Source organism: Cololabis saira, chromosome 3 (assembly GCF_033807715.1).
Source record: "Cololabis saira isolate AMF1-May2022 chromosome 3, fColSai1.1, whole genome shotgun sequence".
In the NCBI taxonomy this organism is placed as follows: domain Eukaryota; kingdom Metazoa; phylum Chordata; class Actinopteri; order Beloniformes; family Belonidae; genus Cololabis; species Cololabis saira.
Window position 1 is genome coordinate 8,254,447 of NC_084589.1, and position 18,640 is coordinate 8,273,086.

At 43.7% G+C, this 18,640-nt stretch overlaps 1 protein-coding gene across 1 annotated transcript; it reads right to left on the reverse strand.

Moving 5' to 3' along the window:
* Nucleotides 1-9,856: 9,856 nt before the first annotated feature.
* LOC133440577 (tripartite motif-containing protein 16-like) lies at nucleotides 9,857-11,593 on the reverse strand. The gene has a single exon (XM_061717893.1). It carries the CDS (start codon nucleotides 11,591-11,593, stop codon nucleotides 9,941-9,943), a length of 1,653 nt encoding a protein of 550 aa, XP_061573877.1. The 3' UTR covers nucleotides 9,857-9,940.
* Nucleotides 11,594-18,640: the final 7,047 nt, after the last annotated feature.

Consider the following 18,640-nt stretch of genomic DNA (forward strand, 5'->3'; position numbering starts at 1 on the left):
TGGTGTGCTGGTGTAGCTAGTGGTCTCTACAAAACGCAAGGGAATGCCAGCAGCTAGACACTTTTTAACTTAAAACAGACCCCACTCCTCCCAGAATTGGCTGACTTATATTAAGGGTGGTTTCACATTTGTCCCGTTTGGAGCAGTTGTTCCGAAACAGGGAACGTTTCCCCCTAAAGATCGGTTCGTTTGGTATATGTGAACACAGCAATCGCGCTGGGATGCGGGACAAAACAAGTGAGCCGAGATCCTAGGAGAGGTGGTTTCGGCTTGCTTCCATTCCAGACCTGGAGTGGTTCGTTTGCAGTGAGAACATAATCCACATAATCCACACAGAAACACACACAACTCCATTCATTGTGTATGTGAATGGAGTTGTGTATGTATATGTGCAAGGAGAAGAGTCGGCTAAGCCTCCACCACCTTATCTCCTATTGGACACAACTTTCTCTCTTCTCCCTTCTCTTCAATTCAATTTTATTTATATAGCGTCTGTAGTACGCTCATGCCACTTGTCTTTATCACAACCTGTTCAAAAGTTATGGCAGAAAGTAGGAACTATCAAATACGGACAAATAAGATGAAGGGGGGGGGCGCGCTTTTTGGCGTCTATCGTCGCCACGGTAACGCTTTTGACTGAGAAAAGTAATGCGGGTTGTCGCAGGGTGGAGACGCACATTTTGATGTACAACACACCTGGGTGCACGTTACGGTTCGAGCCGTATTAACTGCCGAAAGAATGGCATGAATAGTGCCAAAATTACACGATTAATTGAAAATGGCCGACTTCCTGTTCGGTTTCAGCCATGGCAACAAGAGACTTTTCTTTAAGTGCGACATGATACAGGTGTGTACCGATTTTCGTGCATGTACGTCAAACTGTATTGTGGGGCTTGAGGCACAAAGTTTTCTAGGGGTAAAGTGCAAAAGTGTAAAGTGCTTTGGGGCTGTAAGAGTACAGCTGGAAAAGTGCTATATAAGTGTAAGCCATTTACCATTTACTAACTCAGCTGTGGGGCAGAAGGCTGGCAGAGGAGAAAATGTGGCCCACCAGGTGTGATTAATGACCTAAATTAGAGCAGGTGAAGCATCAGTATAAAATGATCTGGTATGACAAAATACTTCAAGCACAAGGCTTTGGTCATTCTTCTATGACTTTTGCAGAACTATTTGTGTTTAGCGTGTTGTTAGTTTGCATTTAAATATGGTGTATCAGTGTGTTTTGAGGTGAGTTTTTAAGTTTGGTATTTGTTTTGGTATTTCAAATGATTGATGTTGTCCATGTGAACAGGACTTCCTGGCTCTGTTTCCTGCTCTTTGGATTTGGAGGCTGTATCCCCACTAAAAAAAGTAGGTAAATACATCCCTGGACCTTATCAGTAGGATGTAACTGGGTGGGCAAATAAGTAATACTGGCAAGTGGATAAGGAATCACATTCTCAGCATTTTAACTGCAATAAGGTCATATTTGATCAGATTCAGGAACACTCTTGTCAGATTTATTTAGCTGGCTACTTGGTGACAGCAGCACACACTAAAGACGTGCTAATAAATCTGTATTCAGGCCAAACTGGTGTGGGATCCGGCTATGGCACAGGATCCAGTCATGGTGAAGGAGCCGGCTTTGGCACTGGCGGCGCGGGATCCGGCTATGGCGCTGGCGGCGCGGGATCCGGCTATGGCGCTGGCGGCGCGGGATCCGGCTATGGCGCTGGCGGCGCGGGATCCGGCTATGGCGCTGGCGGCGCGGGATCCGGCTATGGCGCTGGCGGCGCGGGATCCGGCTTTGGAGCTGGCGGCGCGGGATCCGGCTTTGGTGTAGGAACCAGCTACGGCGTGGGCTCCAGCACAGGATACGGTGTGGGGTCTGGTGCAGGAAGTGGCCTTGTGGGTGACCAGGGTGCAGGGATCTCCAGTTTCATTGAGGAGCTGCTGAGCCTCAGGTCTAACCGTCCCTTCCCAGACTTTGCCTGGACCAGTGACCACGGTCCCTTTGGCATAGTTGAGAAGCGCCCTCTATACCCTTCTTCCCACTCTGTTCACTCCAGCAATGGCTACCAGAGAGCAAGGGACGTCCAGGTTAATTCTAAATATACCACAGATACTTTTGACCACATTCCTATTGACGACCAGAAAGGGTCTGGATCTAAAGGGCACAAGACCTTCTAATGAGGTAACAATCTGAATATTGATGCTATTAGATGCAGTACTGCAAGTGGTTATATTAACTGCTGCCTTTTTCCTCTGCAGGTCTGACCACAACATTGAACACTTGGAGTTTTCAACCTGTTTACCATAATAAACTTGTAATTTTCAGATGAGGCTGTGAAAACTTTCATCTTTAAAGGTTTGACATTCCACCACTGTAGTGGCTGATGCATCTTGGTCATAGTTGCCCTGGTTACTATTTTGACCCTTGACGTGCTTTTAAACTTAAGAGCCCCTAAGGGTAATGGGAGGATGTTGGACCGTTTCCCCCTCCGTCTGGGGGCTCCGGTGGCGCCGGGGGCGCCCGTGGAGGTACGGTGGGGCCCTGGCCCGGCTCGGAGGGCCGGCCCCCGTCTACTGGATGGCCGGTGGGGGGGGGCGCGGGTGTCTTATCAGGGCCGGGTTTGCTGGTCCTGCTTCCTGGCTTCGGCCTCCGCTCCCCCTCCTTCCCCCCTACACGATTCATACGCACATAGGCGGGGGGCCCGGGTCGTGGGGGGCATTGGCCCGGCACTCCCCGACTCACGGTTTTAACAGCAAAATAGACACTGCACATTCAACACTTAATAAAGACATTTGACAGGGACACGTAGTTCGGGAGGGGGGGGGTCGGTGTCAAACCGATACTTGGCCCTCCCCCTCCCTGTTTTTATGGCATTAATCACATGCACTCAACACCAGGGGTGGGAGGGGGTCCCACATCACCCGCGTTCCCTCACCGGCCTGGGATAGGTGGGTCGGGATACCCGGGCCCGGCGGGGCTCGCCGTGCGGCCTGGGGTGCCTTCTGGCGGTGCTGGACCCCCCCCCGGGGGTCAGAATGCGGTATGGAAGGGTCCTGCCATGGAGGATTTGGGCCTCCATTGGCAGGACATCAAAACTTAATAATTTATCTATATTATACAAAGATGGTTATTATTATTATGTATAGTATATCATTATTAGTATAGATATCGGATAGTTGAATGAATGGGATGCCTGGGTTTTGGGCCCTCCGTTGTCGGCCCTGCACGGGTGTCGCCCTGTTGGGGGGTTCCCTCTCTCCGGTCCCCCCCGCTGCCTCTGCGGCGGGGCGCCCCTCTGGTCTTGGAGGGCCACTTTCGTGGGGGGCGGGTGCGCCTGCCCGCGTCGGCGGCCGGGGCGGCTCTGTCTCTCCGGGCAGGCTGGCCCCCTGCCGGGTGGGGGTCGTTGGCCTGAAGGGTGAGGGCCTCCTGGCCGCGTGTCTGGCCCGGACCGGGTGGCCGGGGATTGTCTGGGTCGCGGTCCGCCGCCGCGGGATCCCTGGCTGCTTCTTCCCGCGCCGTGGGGGCCCCGCCCGCGGGCCCTCTCGGCCGCCGCCGGGGGGGGGGGGGGGCTCGCAGGCGGTGGGTTGCCTCCTCCTACTTCTCCCCTCTGTGGGGTTGCCGGTGGCCTGGGTTCCGGGCTCTGGTCTCGCGGGTGGCGGGGTTGCTCCCCCCCCCCCTCCCCCACTATAGATACACTTCAGGTAGAGCTTTGTTTGGTTTATTACACACACACACACACACACAGAGCCACTTAGTCACATGCATATACACAAACATACACAGCCACACAAACATATACATACATACACACACACACACACACGCATGATCATATACATACACACACACATAGACATACACACTGGCTTGTTCACCTGCATGCTGGCTCTCTAGTTTTTGGGGTTAGGTAGCGGTAGCGGTAGCTTAGCTCAGACTGCGATCAGATCTCAAGATTTAGGTCGGTTGTTGTTTTGGTCGGCTCCGTGCCGGTTTCGTGTTTTGTTTGTGGTTTTTTGTTGCAGATTTCCAGTGCTTGACGTGTGTTTCCGTGTGTTCCTGCTTCCTGGATTGGCAGTGGATGTCGTCACACCCCCCCCCTCCCCCCCCACAAAAAAAAATAAAAAAATCACTGGGTTTGTATGTGTATATTTATGTATGCGTATATATATTATAGTAATAATGCACTTATATATGCTTTTGGTTTCTACCGTCATGGTATCAATCATTAATATGTGTGCAGACAAGGGAAAAAAAACAACTTAAGAGCCCCTTTTATGGGGTGTGGCTGCAACTCTACTAGAATTTCAAGACTCTAGAACCAGCAAACTGACAGGTCGTAAAACTTAACTCAAACATGCTTAATAGATCCCATCTTAATGTGTTATCAAACCAACTGATTTAAACATTAAATGGCTGCCTCATAAGGTTGTGACCCTTGGGTTTTGAAGCCTGTTCTTCTCCTTGCGGGGGGCAGCCATGTTGCACAGCAAGCTGCTTGGAACATGCCCACCCCCCCCCAAAACCTCTGCAGAGCTGATGTTGGACACTTGCAGTGGGTGGGATATCTGTTTAACCATGCTGACTCAATGAAAAATATTTGGCAGATGCTAATACAAACAGCTGGTTCTTTGCTAAGGGTGGTGACATGCTGGGATTGGACCGACCTCAAACTTACGAGAATACTTATCAGGCAACCATCAGCAGAAAGTCGTCAGGTCATCTGAGATCTTCATGAGCGGGACCGTAAGGCTTTGAAGGTCGACGGCGCTGGTGCCGAGGGGGGAGTGCAGTCTCAGTTTTCTGTTTGGAGTTGGCTGAGATTTTTATATATGAAACTAATTTGCTTTAAACCTACATGCCTTAGCATCATAAAAGGGCTGTGAATGAGATCAGTATTTGTGTAAAACTGTGATGGGTGTCATCAATCACTAAAAGGGGAAAGAAATCCAGTTTCACAATCTAACGTGAATATGCACGTGAGTGAATCCTCCGTTATGACACTTTTATAAACAGAACTCCCACACACTCACATCCACACACACCCTAGCATACACATCCTAATACTAGCAATCAACAAAAAGAAAAACCCTCCCACCGCAGTGAGTGATCTGCACCATCCCCTCCCCGTTCCCCCCCCTTTATAGGCAAGACTTCACAGCTCTAATGGCTTCTGACCAGGATTTTAAGGTATTTTTCTTTTGCTCCATGAGACCGTGCAACAGAGAGCTCAAGGGTTAAAATATCCAGCAGAAGATGCCACCAGTGATAGATTATGTGGTGGTTTCCACCGTACTACCAATATTTTTTTAGCAGCAGTTAAGCCGGAAAGCCAAATTATTTTTTCATGTATTGACATTAAAAATTGAGAATTATCATTCAGCAAACAAAGTACGGGACAGCATGGAACCTCCTTATTTAAGTTTTTGGAAAAAGATTTGGTGACTTGTAACCAAAACAACTGTACGCATTCCCAAAACATATGTATAAAAGTACCTAAGCAACCTTGTGTACATAATTGGCAGAGGGGAAATGATTCCAGCTTCATTGAATGTCTATGTCTGGGAGTAAAGTAAGCTCTATGAACAATATTTAAGTGTATAGTTTGATGGTTAGGATTTTTTGAAGCTTGAATGATATTATTCCACACTACTTTCCATGTTATTTCGGAAGTAATAGAATTAAATTCACTTTGCCAATATGTTTGATTTTTAAATTCACTTTGCCAATATGTTTGATTTGACATTCGTTTATAAGATGCAGTATTTGTACATACAGAACTGATACTGTTCCCCTGATATTGGTGGTATTGTACAGTTGTTTTGCCAGTTCATGTTTGGGAAGAAATGAGATTTTGTTTAATGAATGACAAAGTATGCACTTTTGAATTTCATCAGGTGGAAGTCAAAGAGGTAGAAAGGCTTCTCTGTGCTCTCCCTGACAGTAAACTTGCCGGTGTAGATAATCTGGATAGTAAATTGTTAAGGATCACTGCCAGTTGTATTGCATCTCCAGTGACTTATATCATTAATAGATGTTTATGTGTATGCAAAACTCCTATGTTGTGGAAGACAGCTAAAGTTGTCCCTATACCCAAAGATAAAAAATCTGTTTTTAATGAGAGCAACTCCAGACCGATTAGCAGTATTCCTGTTCTGAGCAAAATCATGGAAAAGGTTGTATGTGAGTCATTCTATAATTAGGGGTACATGTCATGTCCATGGGCTGTATTTATCAATTTTACTAAATATTTACTTAAAGCAATGATCAACTTTATATCAGGGCACATTTCTCTTTCATTTAATACAAAAATGTCAACAGATTCCATCATTTATTTAAAAAAAAAATGCTTATTCCATACTGGATTTTGTTGTTTTTGTGCTGTCCGATTTGCTAAATGTCAGGTTTGGCTCTTCAGATTAACACTAAAATAAATTTTTTTGTATTTAATTTCCATAATTATTTGTTCAAAATAATCATTAAAATATGAGAAAAGTGTTTTAAAAACTATTTGGTTCATGCATGTACATTAAATCATCCACTTTGTGTGTGTCCGAGAAATCTCTGTCAACTGTGTTACCCATTGAAAAAACCCCTATAAATCAGCAATGGTTTGCTCCAAAGTCACATGTCCAAAATTATATGATGTCCCTTCCTTCAGGGAGGGAGATTTGAAGACAGTGTGGTAAATTTCTAGTCCTCCTCTTCAATATTTCATCAATATTATTGTGTGCACATAGAGTGGGTTAATTGATCGTCAACTGTGTTATCAACATGTTCTTGTGAACTTGCTTTACATGTTATTTTTACAAAAATACAGAGAAACTGTATAAAAACATGAGTTGATCAAGGCCATGTAGTGACAGGTCCAAGGTCTGCAGTTAGCACAAGGCCCTAAAATGGCCGAAATGTCAACTGTGTTACCTGTCAACTGTGTTACCCACCTGTGTTACCCAACTGTAACACAGTTGACAGGGGATTAACACGGTTGACAATGTTGGCAGTTTATTGTAATTTTTTATGTTTATATTGAGTGTTGTTGATAAAAAAACATTCATGAACTATTGTTATAACACAGACATTACATAGTAATTACATAGGAGTTGCCTAATTACATAGTAATTTTTGCCTGTCAACTGTGTTATGAATGGTTTTTGTGTCATATATCTTTTAAATATTGACTAAACTGTAACAAAAAAGATGGGGGATATCTGTAGAGAGGGAGGTCTTACATAAGATTGGTGAATAACTCTAAATTCAGTGTAATATGCATTTATTTTGAAAAAAATATGAATCCCTCTTGATAACATCCCATAGAATGTCCATTATGAAGCTCAAAATTCATATTTTTAAATCAGTTAGACAGGCGACCTTAAAACCCCTGGTGAATAGACTCAAAACCTTTCAAACAAATGTATTATCAAATGTGTAGTACCTAGTTCTTGTTGTATATGACACGACATTTGTCCGTAACACGGTTGACAAAATAATGAGTCCAATGTTTATTTTCATTAAAATATTTAATATGTAATTAGAGTTTAAGCTTGGCAATTAATGAATTTAGCACATTTAGGGGGTATATTATGGAAACAACTAGATTTTTTATCAAAAAAGAAAAGTGATTTTGTCACTTTTGGTTGATATGAAATGTACCCCTAATTATAGAATGACTCATATATGCAGATTCATGATTATTTATTTACGAATAATTTGATAACTATGTCTCAGCATGCCTATAGAACTAGCCATTCCACGTCTACTGCTTTGATAAAAATGACTGATGACTGGTTTAGAGCTATTGACAATTCTTTGATGGTGGGGGCTGTGTTGTTAGATTTAACTGCTGCCTTTGATTTGCTTGATCACTCTCTCTTGGTAAAGAAACTTGAATGTTATGGTTTTGGACCACTGGCATTAATGTGGATCCATAATTATTTGTCTTCTCGATCACAACAGGTGCATTTGAATGGTGGCATATCGAACAGTAGGGATCTATAGTGTGGTGTGCCTCAGGGCAGTTGCCTCGGACCGTTACTGTTCACTGTGTTTATTAATAATCTAGCTTGGGCTACTGAAAGTGCAAAAATTGTGTTTTATGCGGATGATTCAACCTTGTATTATGCTGCGCCCTCATGCAGCGAATTAAATTATGTTCTTAATAAGGAACTGCAAGTTCTACATGATTGGATTTCTTGTAATAAGTCAGTCCTCAATATCCCTAAAACAAAAAGCATTTTATTAGGTTCTAGACATAAGTTATCTTGTATCCCAAAGCTAGATTTAAAGTTATATAATGTGACTGTTGAACAAGTGGAGAGTTTCAAACTTCTTGGTGTTATGTTGGATTCCAGACTTTCTTTTAGTAATCATATTAGTCAAATCATCTTAAAGATGGGAAGAGCTTTTGGTATCTCTAGGAAATGTGCTTCCTTTGTTGCTCGACCCCTCTTGTGTCAGATTGTGCAGAGTTTAGTATTATGTCACCTTGAGTATTGTTCTGTGGTCTGGGGATCTGCCGCTAAAGGTGAGCTCAGAAAGCTGCAGATTGCCCAAAATAAGGCTGCACGCCTGGTATTGGGTTGCTCTACCCAATCAAATATTAACCGCATGCATGCTCTCTCAGGGTTGACAGTAGTAAACAGGTTAGCTTTAAACACAGCTGTAATGTTTAAGACACCTGACACACCTGACAGACTTTTTATTCAAACATATTGTTTTTTGAAGTACTGTGCATGACCATGACACTAGAGGTCAAAGGTCAGCTGGAGCTGCCTCACCCAAGAACAAATGCCTTATCACCATCTTTTATCTATAGAGCAGTAACCCTGTGGAATAATCTGCCTCACTATCTCTGTTGTATAAAAAGTAAAAATGTATTTAAAAAGAAACTTAAATCTTATTTTAGATTATGTTGACTTGGCTGTATGTCGAATGGTTCCGTTTTGTGTTTAGTGCAAATTAATTTTAGGTTCATAAAAATTATTAAATGTTTGTCTAAAGTGTTTTAACATCAGATATTTTATAATTGTATTTTTAAATGTATGATATATTGTGGATGATGTGATTGACTGTTTTATATTTTTGTTGTTGTTCTTTGTGGACCCCAGGAAGACTAGTTGGTTACTACGGTACCAGCTAATGGGGATTCTTAATAAACTAAACTAAACTCTCCTGCAAGACTTCTTTACAAAACAACCAAAAAGAAAATCTCAATGTTTTTTTAGAACATCAGAAGTTTTATTTCTCTAAATATCCAGATTGTTAAACACGAAACATCGTCAGCAGATTTGGACATCAACAACATGTGATCTGCAGATCTAGTCTGGTCCTGCAGCTGCAGCGACTACCGGCCCCAACACACTTACACCAACTACAGGCTTCACTCAACTGTTTGCTGCGTTGCTGCTGCTGACTAACATTTCTGGAATCATTTACTTTGTTCTCATTTCTGGAAAATATTTGTATCTTTAGAAAACAGGAACCTTTGGTTTGCTAATGAAGGAGGAAACGAGTCTGAATGCAAACATATCAGACGAGTTCATCACAATCACAATCACAATCAGAATCAGAAAGAAGTTCATTTCCAAGTAGTTTAACACACACAAGGAATTTTTTGTGGTGATTGGTGCAATACAAAAGAACAAAAAATAAAGAAGTGGAAGAAGAAGAGAGAAATACAACATAAAAAACACATCAAAACTATCAGTTAACAATTACAACACAGGCTTATTTCTATGTTTTTATAATGAAATAGAAGATGTTAATATTATTAATAATTCCCAGGTAAAACTACAAAAGAACGACTTTCACCTCCAAAAGAGGAAATAACAACAAAACATCAACTTATAGAACAAAAACGTCCCTCCATCCATCAGAGTTTGGGATGATCATCTTTGAGAAGAAAAGAAAATCAATAAAAACATGAAGAGGAAACACGTTTATCTTCATGACTTATTTGAGTTTACAGAACTCAGCTGATCCTCCAAAAACGTCGTTAATCCAGACTCCAGCGTGGAGCGGCTGAGTGAAGGAGGTCTGGACTCTGTGAAGGAGGAAGGTCATGGTTCCAGAGACTCTGTAGAAGGACAGAACACCTGCTCTGTGATCCAGGTAAACTCCTATTCTGGAGGTCCGAGGACCTGAGATGGAGGTTTTGATGCTGTTGTACGTGAATACATATCTGTCTGAGGAACAATCTAGTGACCAAGATTTGTCATTACATCCAAATTCACTTTCCCTCCCTGATCTGCTGATATTCTTGTATGAAACTGCTACATCAACTATATCTGCTTTCATCTTCACCTCCCAGTAATGACGTCCAGTCAGACTCTCTCTACTCAGGACCTGAGAATAACCAGTGAATCTGTCTGGATGATCAGAATAAGACTGACGTTGGTCCATCCAAGTCACCTTTCTGTTCTCCTCTGACAGTAACAGCCGTGTGTGTACTGTGTTTGGGTCCAGAGTGATTTCACATGAATACTTCAAGAATCCAGCTCTGCTGTCTGGTTCTGGTTGTGACAGTAAAACATCCACCTCAGTGACGGCCAGTGAGACGTTTGTCCACGTGTCTCCCAGGATGTCCTGTAGTTGACCTCTGACCTCTGACACAGCTGCGGCCACATCCTGAAAATACCTGAGAGGACGGATGCTGATGCTGGTGGAGTGTGTGGACTCACTGAGTGGTGACAGTGAGGGGTAGTTGTGGAGAAACTGGTTGTGGTCCTCGATGTCTCTGAGCTGCTTCATCTCAGCATCTCTCCTCTTCAGGTCACTGATCTCCTGCTGCAGCTTCTCCTCCAGCTCTCCGACTCTCCTCACTTCAGTTTCCTGCTGGGATCTGATCTGCTGCTTCACCTCAGAGCTTCTCTTCTGGAGGAGAGAGATCAGCTCAGTGAAGATCTCCTCACTGTCCTCCACTGTTTTATCAGCAGACTGATTGATGGCCTCCACCTCCTGCTGAAGCAGCTTCACATCTTCCTCTCTTTCCTGGATCTCCTGCTGGATTTGTCGTCGACTCACCTCCATCTCTCTCTGCCTCTCAGTCCTTTCTGCTGCAGCTGAGACCGTGTCGTGGCCTTTATGTTCATCCACAGAGCAGAGATAACAGATACACTTCTGATCAGTACGACAGAAAATCTTCCTCACCTCAGCGTGACGGGGGCAGATGTTGTCCTGCAGGTTCTTGGAGGGAGTCACCAGCATGTGTTTCTTTAATGGAACCACATCATGATGATGTTGAAGGTGTTTCTGGCAGTAAGAGGCCAGACAGACCAAACAGGACTTGACAGCTTTCAGTTTCCTCCCAGAGCAGAAATCACAGGCCACATCTTCAGGTCCAGCATAGCAGTGATCAGCAGGAGCAGCTTGGAGTCCAGTCTTCTTCATGTCCTCCATTAAATCCGCTAACATGGTGCTTTTCAGCAACTCAGGCCTCGGAATGAATGTCCGTCGACACTGAGGACAGCTGGGGAGTTTCTTTTCTCCTTCATCCCAAAAGTTCTTAATACAGTTCATACAGTAACTGTGTCCACAGGAAATAGTCACCGGATCCCTTAAAAGATCCAAACAGATGGAACAAGAGAATTTTTCTTGCTGCGCCATCGTCCTCGTCGTAGCAACTGTCAGACAGTTTTACTTCCCCTGAACAGAAACTCTGATCTCCCACTCAGGGGTGGGACTTCCTGTGCTTGTTGTTTTGTATGTGTCAACTGAAGCTGCAGAGAAACAGAAGCAGCAGTTTCACACCACCACAGAGAAATGTGGGGGTAGCGCACATCCTCTTACAAACCATTTTAAGTCATCTTTGAAAATGTATTTCTTTTCATTAGCGTTTTGTGTACGGTGAATAGTGGCCTACATGTGGTTACTGTGAGAAGTTATTGTGCACTTTGTGTGTCTGTTTGTTTGTTGTCTATTTTTATTACTCTTTTAATGATCACCCTAGTACATTAGCGATTTTATTGTTCCTGTACTTGATATTGTATTTTTTTTGGTATTGTTTCATTTTAATGTATACTGTACAGCACTTTGGTCGACCTTGGTTGTTTATAAATGTGCTATATAAATAAAATTGACATTGACATTAGTGTGTGTGTGTGTGTGTGTGTGTGTGTGTGTGTGTGTGTGTGTGTGTGTGTGTGTGTGTGTGTGTGTGTGTGTGTGTGTGTGTGTGTGTGTGTGTGTGTGTGTGTGAACGTGTTCTTTCAAGCAGGAAGGCAACGGCCAGATGCCAGAGTTAGTGTTCCCCCTGAACAGAAATTCTGAGGTCTGCAGGATTGCTTCACTCAGGGGCGGGGCTGAACTCGATGACCCCAGGCTCCATTCAGAATGTGTGTTTGGTGGAGAGTTGCAGTCAGTGAGAGTTTCAGATTCAGAAAAATGTTTATTTATCCCCGAGGGGCAATTGCAAAAACAACTAAGCAGCATGCCCTTGTACCGAATAAAATAATATAATAAAATGAAAGCAGATAAATAAGGCATGTATCTTATGTACAAACAAAGAATATATAAAATATAAAAATTGTGGTATAAAAAAAAAGTGACTGTAGTGGTATAAATATAAAGTGTTGACAGTGAATGTAAACAATGTAACAGGAGTGTAGATTAGTCTGGGGGGGGGGTCTGTGGATGTGGGGATGGTGTTTAGCAGCTGGAGTTATAAAGCAGAGTAGCTTTAGGGACAAAGGTGTCTCTCCTCCTCTCAGTCCTGCAGGAGGTGTCTCTCCTCCTCTCAGTCCTGCAGGAGGTGTCTCTCCTCCTCTCAGTCCTGCAGGAGGTGTCTCTCCTCCTCTCAGTCCTGCAGGCTCTCCTCCTCTCAGTCCTGCAGGTGTCTCTCCTCCTCTCAGTCCTGCAGGTGTCTCTCCTCATCTCAGTCCTGCAGGAGGTGTCTCTCCTCCTCTCAGTCCCGCAGGCTCTCCTCCTCTCAGTCCTGCAGGAGGTGTATCTCCTCCTCTCAGTCCTGCAGGAGGTGTCTCTCCTCCTCTCAGTCCTGCAGGAGGTGTCTCTCCTCCTCTCAGTCCTGCAGGCTCTCCTCCTCTCAGTCCTGCAGTGTAGAGAAAATCCTTTTTGGGATCTCCACAATAATCCTAAGTTTTCCATTATTCCAAATCGTCTAAGTTTTTCCTTCATCCGTGGACTTGAAGAAAACACAGGAGTCAAAGTTTCGGCTGGCATTCGTCCAACAAATACTGTGGAGGTCCTTTATTCCAAAAAAAGTACAAGACGTCCACAGGAGAGCATCGCATGTTCCGCGGTCCAAGGAAAACTCTGAAATTTTTATCTCCGAAACCACGCCTTTTATAGGCAGATAAGAGACATATGACAATAAATGCATTATTTTCACCATCAATGATCCTACACATCTGTTCATCTGTGCTACTTTGAAGTTCTTGTTTATGTTCCCTTTATCATTGCTAGATAACTGCCACATAGGAACCTGAGGCTTTGGTGCTCATTTACAATCATCTTCATTATTTCGCCTCTCACCTGCTTTGCTTGCAGTTTAGTCAAGGCCATGGGTTTGCAAGTGCAGCGGACTTCCCCCTCCCTTACCCGTGTGTGTGTGTCCGGCCAGTGTTTTTTTCCACTCTCTCTGTCTCTCTCTCCACTCTCAATATTAGTCTTAGTTAAATGCTTTACTTAGGTGTTAGATGATTATAAAATATTCACATAATTATATAAAAATATCCTCAACAATCCCCCCTATGATACTAAAAAGTATCATCTCCAACCCACATAACTCGACACATAGTCCTCCCCATAAGGATTCATTAGTACAACACACAAACTTTTTAGGGTAAAAGCGTCACCATCATGAGTACATCAGTAATTTCAGCTCACAGTGAGAATCACCATACGAGACACTGCCCCAGCCGCCAAAATGGCAGCAGGACCACGACTCGAACCACCCCGGGACTAACCCATCCCAATGGTGTAGCGATCAGTCACTGTGGGCCTTTTCATTATCCGACCCTTGCAGACATGGCCAGGGAAACTTCCCCTCAACACCACAGTGATGAGTGGTAAAACCCTCGCCAGGTGGCAACGTCAGCATTACACATTTCAACAGTTTACGAGTAATATACAATTCATAACATTATACGTGAGCATGCAATCAGATACATTGGTGAATACTAAAATTATAACAGCACACATCAAACCATGCCTATTCTGTTTACACAGCTAGGTACTGTTGGTTTGTCCTAGGGAAGATTCCCTGGCACACTAATGAGGAGTAATCTTCTTAATTCTTCTTTCTTCGGGGTGTCAGTAATTCTTCTTTCTTCGGGTGTCAGGGGTGTAGACTATTCTGACACCTGTTTGACCTACCCAGGGGATTATTGTGCCCCTTTGTCGAGGGCTTAGGTCTGATGTCCGCCGCTGCGCCAGATCCAGCCGGATCTGGGGTACCGATCTTTGAGGTTGGTCGGTTGGGGCCCACTGCGACCAGTGACACCACGTGTCTCTTTTCCCGTGGAGTCGAACGGTGTGAGTGGTCCGTTCTGGGTCCCGCCCGCCTCAGCTCCGAGCACTTGCTTCTGATGACTCTCAAGGGAACCCACTCCGCCTGTGGTGCTGGCATCTCCCCGCTCTGGAGTCTCTGACCTGTTTGGAGTAAGAAGCACCCAAACTCTGCGGTTCGGAGAAGTAAACTTTCGTTCCTAAAGTTGCTGTTGAACGCCTAGCGGGAGAATTACCTTCCCATCTGGTGTTTACCAAACGCCCTCATGATCTTTCCTACTCCATGCAACTTAACTCCAAATGATTTAATACATTAGTTACTAGTGTATAATGATAAGCTTGCTAATTTCTTTCCTCTTGGGTATTGGGTGTACACACCTGAACAATCAGACCTGCAAATTGCCCTATTAACTTATTTGAGGCGGTCAGGGGGTACTTAAAATTATCTACAGTGAATAATGTTTTCTTCATGGAAAAATGGCGTTTCTAAACAAAAAATAAAATGTATTAGCTCCCACGAAACATTAGCCCCAAACTACTGGCCGATGATCAAATTAATTGTTACAATAAATGAAAAACATCAAATTAAGATTCCTTGTTAAGCTCATCAATCATTTAGTTCCAGTAAAAAATGAATAAATACGGAAAATATTTTGCCTTTCAGATCAAAAAATACAAAATGATGAGAAAATAGAAAGTAAACTCTACAAATTTCGTTGGGGTCCTCATTGATAATTGTCTAAACTTTAAATGTCATATTGATCATCTTGTGCAAAAACTAAATAATAAAAAATAAAAATAAAAATAAAATCTGAATATATCGGTCTGTTTTTCAAACCGAGACACCTGCTTCCACGTTCTGCCCTTCTTATTCTTTATTAGGATTAGTATTAGCTAATATTATAATTTCCCCCCTTGTCAATCCATACAGGATTAACAACAACATGCAGTTAGTCTTAATCGGAGGAAACCCAATCACGCCCCAGCGTGGGCGGAAAAACAAATGCCGGCGGGCCAAACGAACCCGGCGTTTCCTCCTGTGTAGTCTGGATTGGCTAGAGCGGGGGCAGTCCGGAAACCTCCCTTCTTAGCAGCTGGAGAGCCCCCGTTCTGCCCGTCAGTCCACTGCAACCGGGCTGACTGTCATCCTTGTCCACCTGCTCGGATTAAAACTCTCAATGGGACTGTTTTGGTAGCACAATCACACACCCAGGGTCTGCTGTAGCCTGCCAAGGAAAGACAATCAAAATACCGTCCACGTACATTAACCGTTGATTGTATACCTAAATGACTAAGATCATCCGCAAGCGCGTGATCAAAGATTGAGGGAGAGTGTACGATTGTAGGCCTTTACAAGTAAAAGCAAACAAATGCTGAGAATTAAGATGAACTGGTCTGCTGAAAAATGCTGAGCACAGAGCAAACACAGTGTGGGGATCAGGTAATACTGGCATTTCCTCAAATCATGCACTAGTCTATATTCGTTACCACCTGGTCGGTTGATGGGAAAGATTGAGGTATTGCATACACTATCTGTTCTCATCAGGGCCCCCCTTTCCACTGGCCCTGCTATAGCCTCTATAGCATCTTCTTCTACATAGGGACCCTACTTGTGACGGGATCTGTTCTATTAGCACCATGTGTTCGTTGGCCATAACCAATCGTTTGTCTTTTCATCTAGATACTATAACCCTCTCTACGTCTTCTTACGACTTAGTCCACCAGTGTGAGTGCAATTCTGAAAAACAGTTAATCTGAAACAATACTCCCATGAGGTGTCGAGTTGGATTTGATATCCACTTCTGCAAACTCAAAGTCCTCATGAACTTGGTCTCTTTCAAAGGCATAGCACAAAGGAGAGGTGGCGTTGGTTTTCTAGCCGTGTCACCACCAGTGGTCTCCATGCTTCCCACTCATGATGAAGGAAGGAGTCCGGTGTTGTTAGCTTCATCCAGTGTACTTGTGCCTCCAGGTCACTCGTCGGTACCTGTGGAGATTCTGCAGGAATCGTTAGTGGCATCATGGGAACAGTCATATTGTCAGGTTGGTCTTATACCATCTCAAAATATACACCATCCGGATTTTTGCATTGGGCTGACACAACGCATCTCTTCCCAAACGATTAACTGGCGTGTTGTCCGAATCTTTGAGGCAGCACGGGGAAGGTTGGCTCCATCTTCTCCTATTGCAGGAGTAAGCTGCCCCCGTGTCCCCCCTCCAGGGTTTGGAGGTCCTGACCCAGGATTTTGGGGCCCTGTCCCCGGAATGATCGGACAGTCCATCTGTATGTGGGACACATTTGTCTACCTCCCCAGTACTGTAATCTTGAGTATTACTGAGGCATTGTCGAAGCTGCTCGTGGTGTTGCAGGAGCTGCTTGCAGTATTGGCAGATGCGGTCCCCTACCGCCTGTAGGCCCCCAGGAATCACCCCCTTGGTTGAGATAAACCTGGATTGGGGGAACCAGCAGAGTCCGGGCCTGACCTGTATAGGGTGCTATAGGATAAGCATTAAGCACAACAGGTATTTGTTGAACAGGAGGGAGTGATATTGTGGGTGTGCCTGTGTCACCCCTCCGTAAGATGGTCCCGCCTCTGGCTCTGTCAATCAGCGATGTTCTCTGATGTGGAGCTGATCGCATTCGTACTCACTTCTGTTCCGGCGTGGAGTCCGATGACTCCGGCTGACCCGTCCCTCTCCATGCTCTGAGTCATCCGGATCTTTGCTTCTCGTTATTGAACCTGCTTCTGGTACATCTGGACAGTCAATTAACCATTCATCCTCTGTTCTACAGCACTCTTCTTCTGATTCGTCAGTAGTACTGTCAGACGAATGTCCTGACTGGTCTGCTCCCTCCTTCTGTTAACTTATGGCACTTGACCGAGATGGGATTCACTTTGCATGCTATCTTTCTAAAGTCGCTCAATTTATTATAACTGTTTTCTTTCCATCCTCAGTTATCCTGTCTTTGACACTTTTACGTGTCATTTTGTCATATATTTCCTATCTAGTTTTCAGCTTTGATATTAAAATACTACAATATATTGTGTTGCTCAGCATTTTCCTGCCTTTTAGAATGACAAATTACAACATACTCTTTTTTTTGTATTTCGTTCCAACCCTCCGTCAACCCCATCACAGCACCCAGGATCAAAGCAGCCGTCGAGAGGCCAGTGTTTTCGTCCAGATGACATTTTTTGTCATCTTCTCATACCCCTTTAAAAACTTTTGTTTGTTAGACGGATGGGTAACCACTATTACCTTCTGCCAGTGTTGTCTTCTTCGCCTGTTTTACTTTCACCGGTACCCATGGTATTTGGCAGTTCACAGCGATCCTCACGGCCCGTGGTTGCTTAGTTAATTCTTTTAATCTTGTCCCCCTGTTTTTTCCTTTTTTCCAATCTGCCTCGCTCTCAATCAATGCAGACTCATAATAATCCTTTTGGTCATTTTTATGCTTAATGTTCTGTTTCAAAGATTATTTAGTGTATCTGTATTCTATTTTACCTTATACCAATATACTGTGCATCTTTTTTATTCTTTAACACAGTTTATTTGTTGGGTCCAACTCCCTTGCCATTTAAGCAAGATCAGCTTGTACAGAACTGACTATACGCCTTTGCAGACATCCCTATCATGCCCATGTTTTAACAGGCAAAACTTTCAAACTCCGGGGTTAATTCCCCTGCTACTCCAACAGTCATACTGTTATATAACAATACACTAATTCACTGTGCTTATGCACTAGTGAATACATCACAGGGCCAGACACCTAGTCTGGTCCTTTTCATAACCTTTTAATCATTATTTATAGGTAATTATCAGTTATTCGTTATTCATTCCTTAATTGTCCCATTAATATTCGTCTATGTTCTACCCTTTCAATTCATTCCATTATATATAATTCCATGTATTCACACAGATCCTCTGTGCTAATATTTATATTTCTATTATTTAGTTATCTAATCACACTATCTATAGCAGGATTCCACAGTCTTTCCGTCCAATCCTAGTTATGTTCCTTCAAACGTATTATACATTATTATATGCCATCAGCGGTTTTCACAGATTTCTCCGGCCGGTGAGAAATATGTGAAACTATATAAAAAATCTTCAAACGCTCCTCAACTCTCCGCACCACGGAGAGAGAAGGAAAAAAATAAAACCACTTTTCAAACACTAAATAGC

Excerpts from the sequence above, each read along its gene's own strand:
- LOC133440577 (XM_061717893.1), bottom strand. The coding sequence starts at position 11,593 with ATGGCGCAGCAAGAAAAATTCTCTTGTTCCATCTGTTTGGATCTTTTA.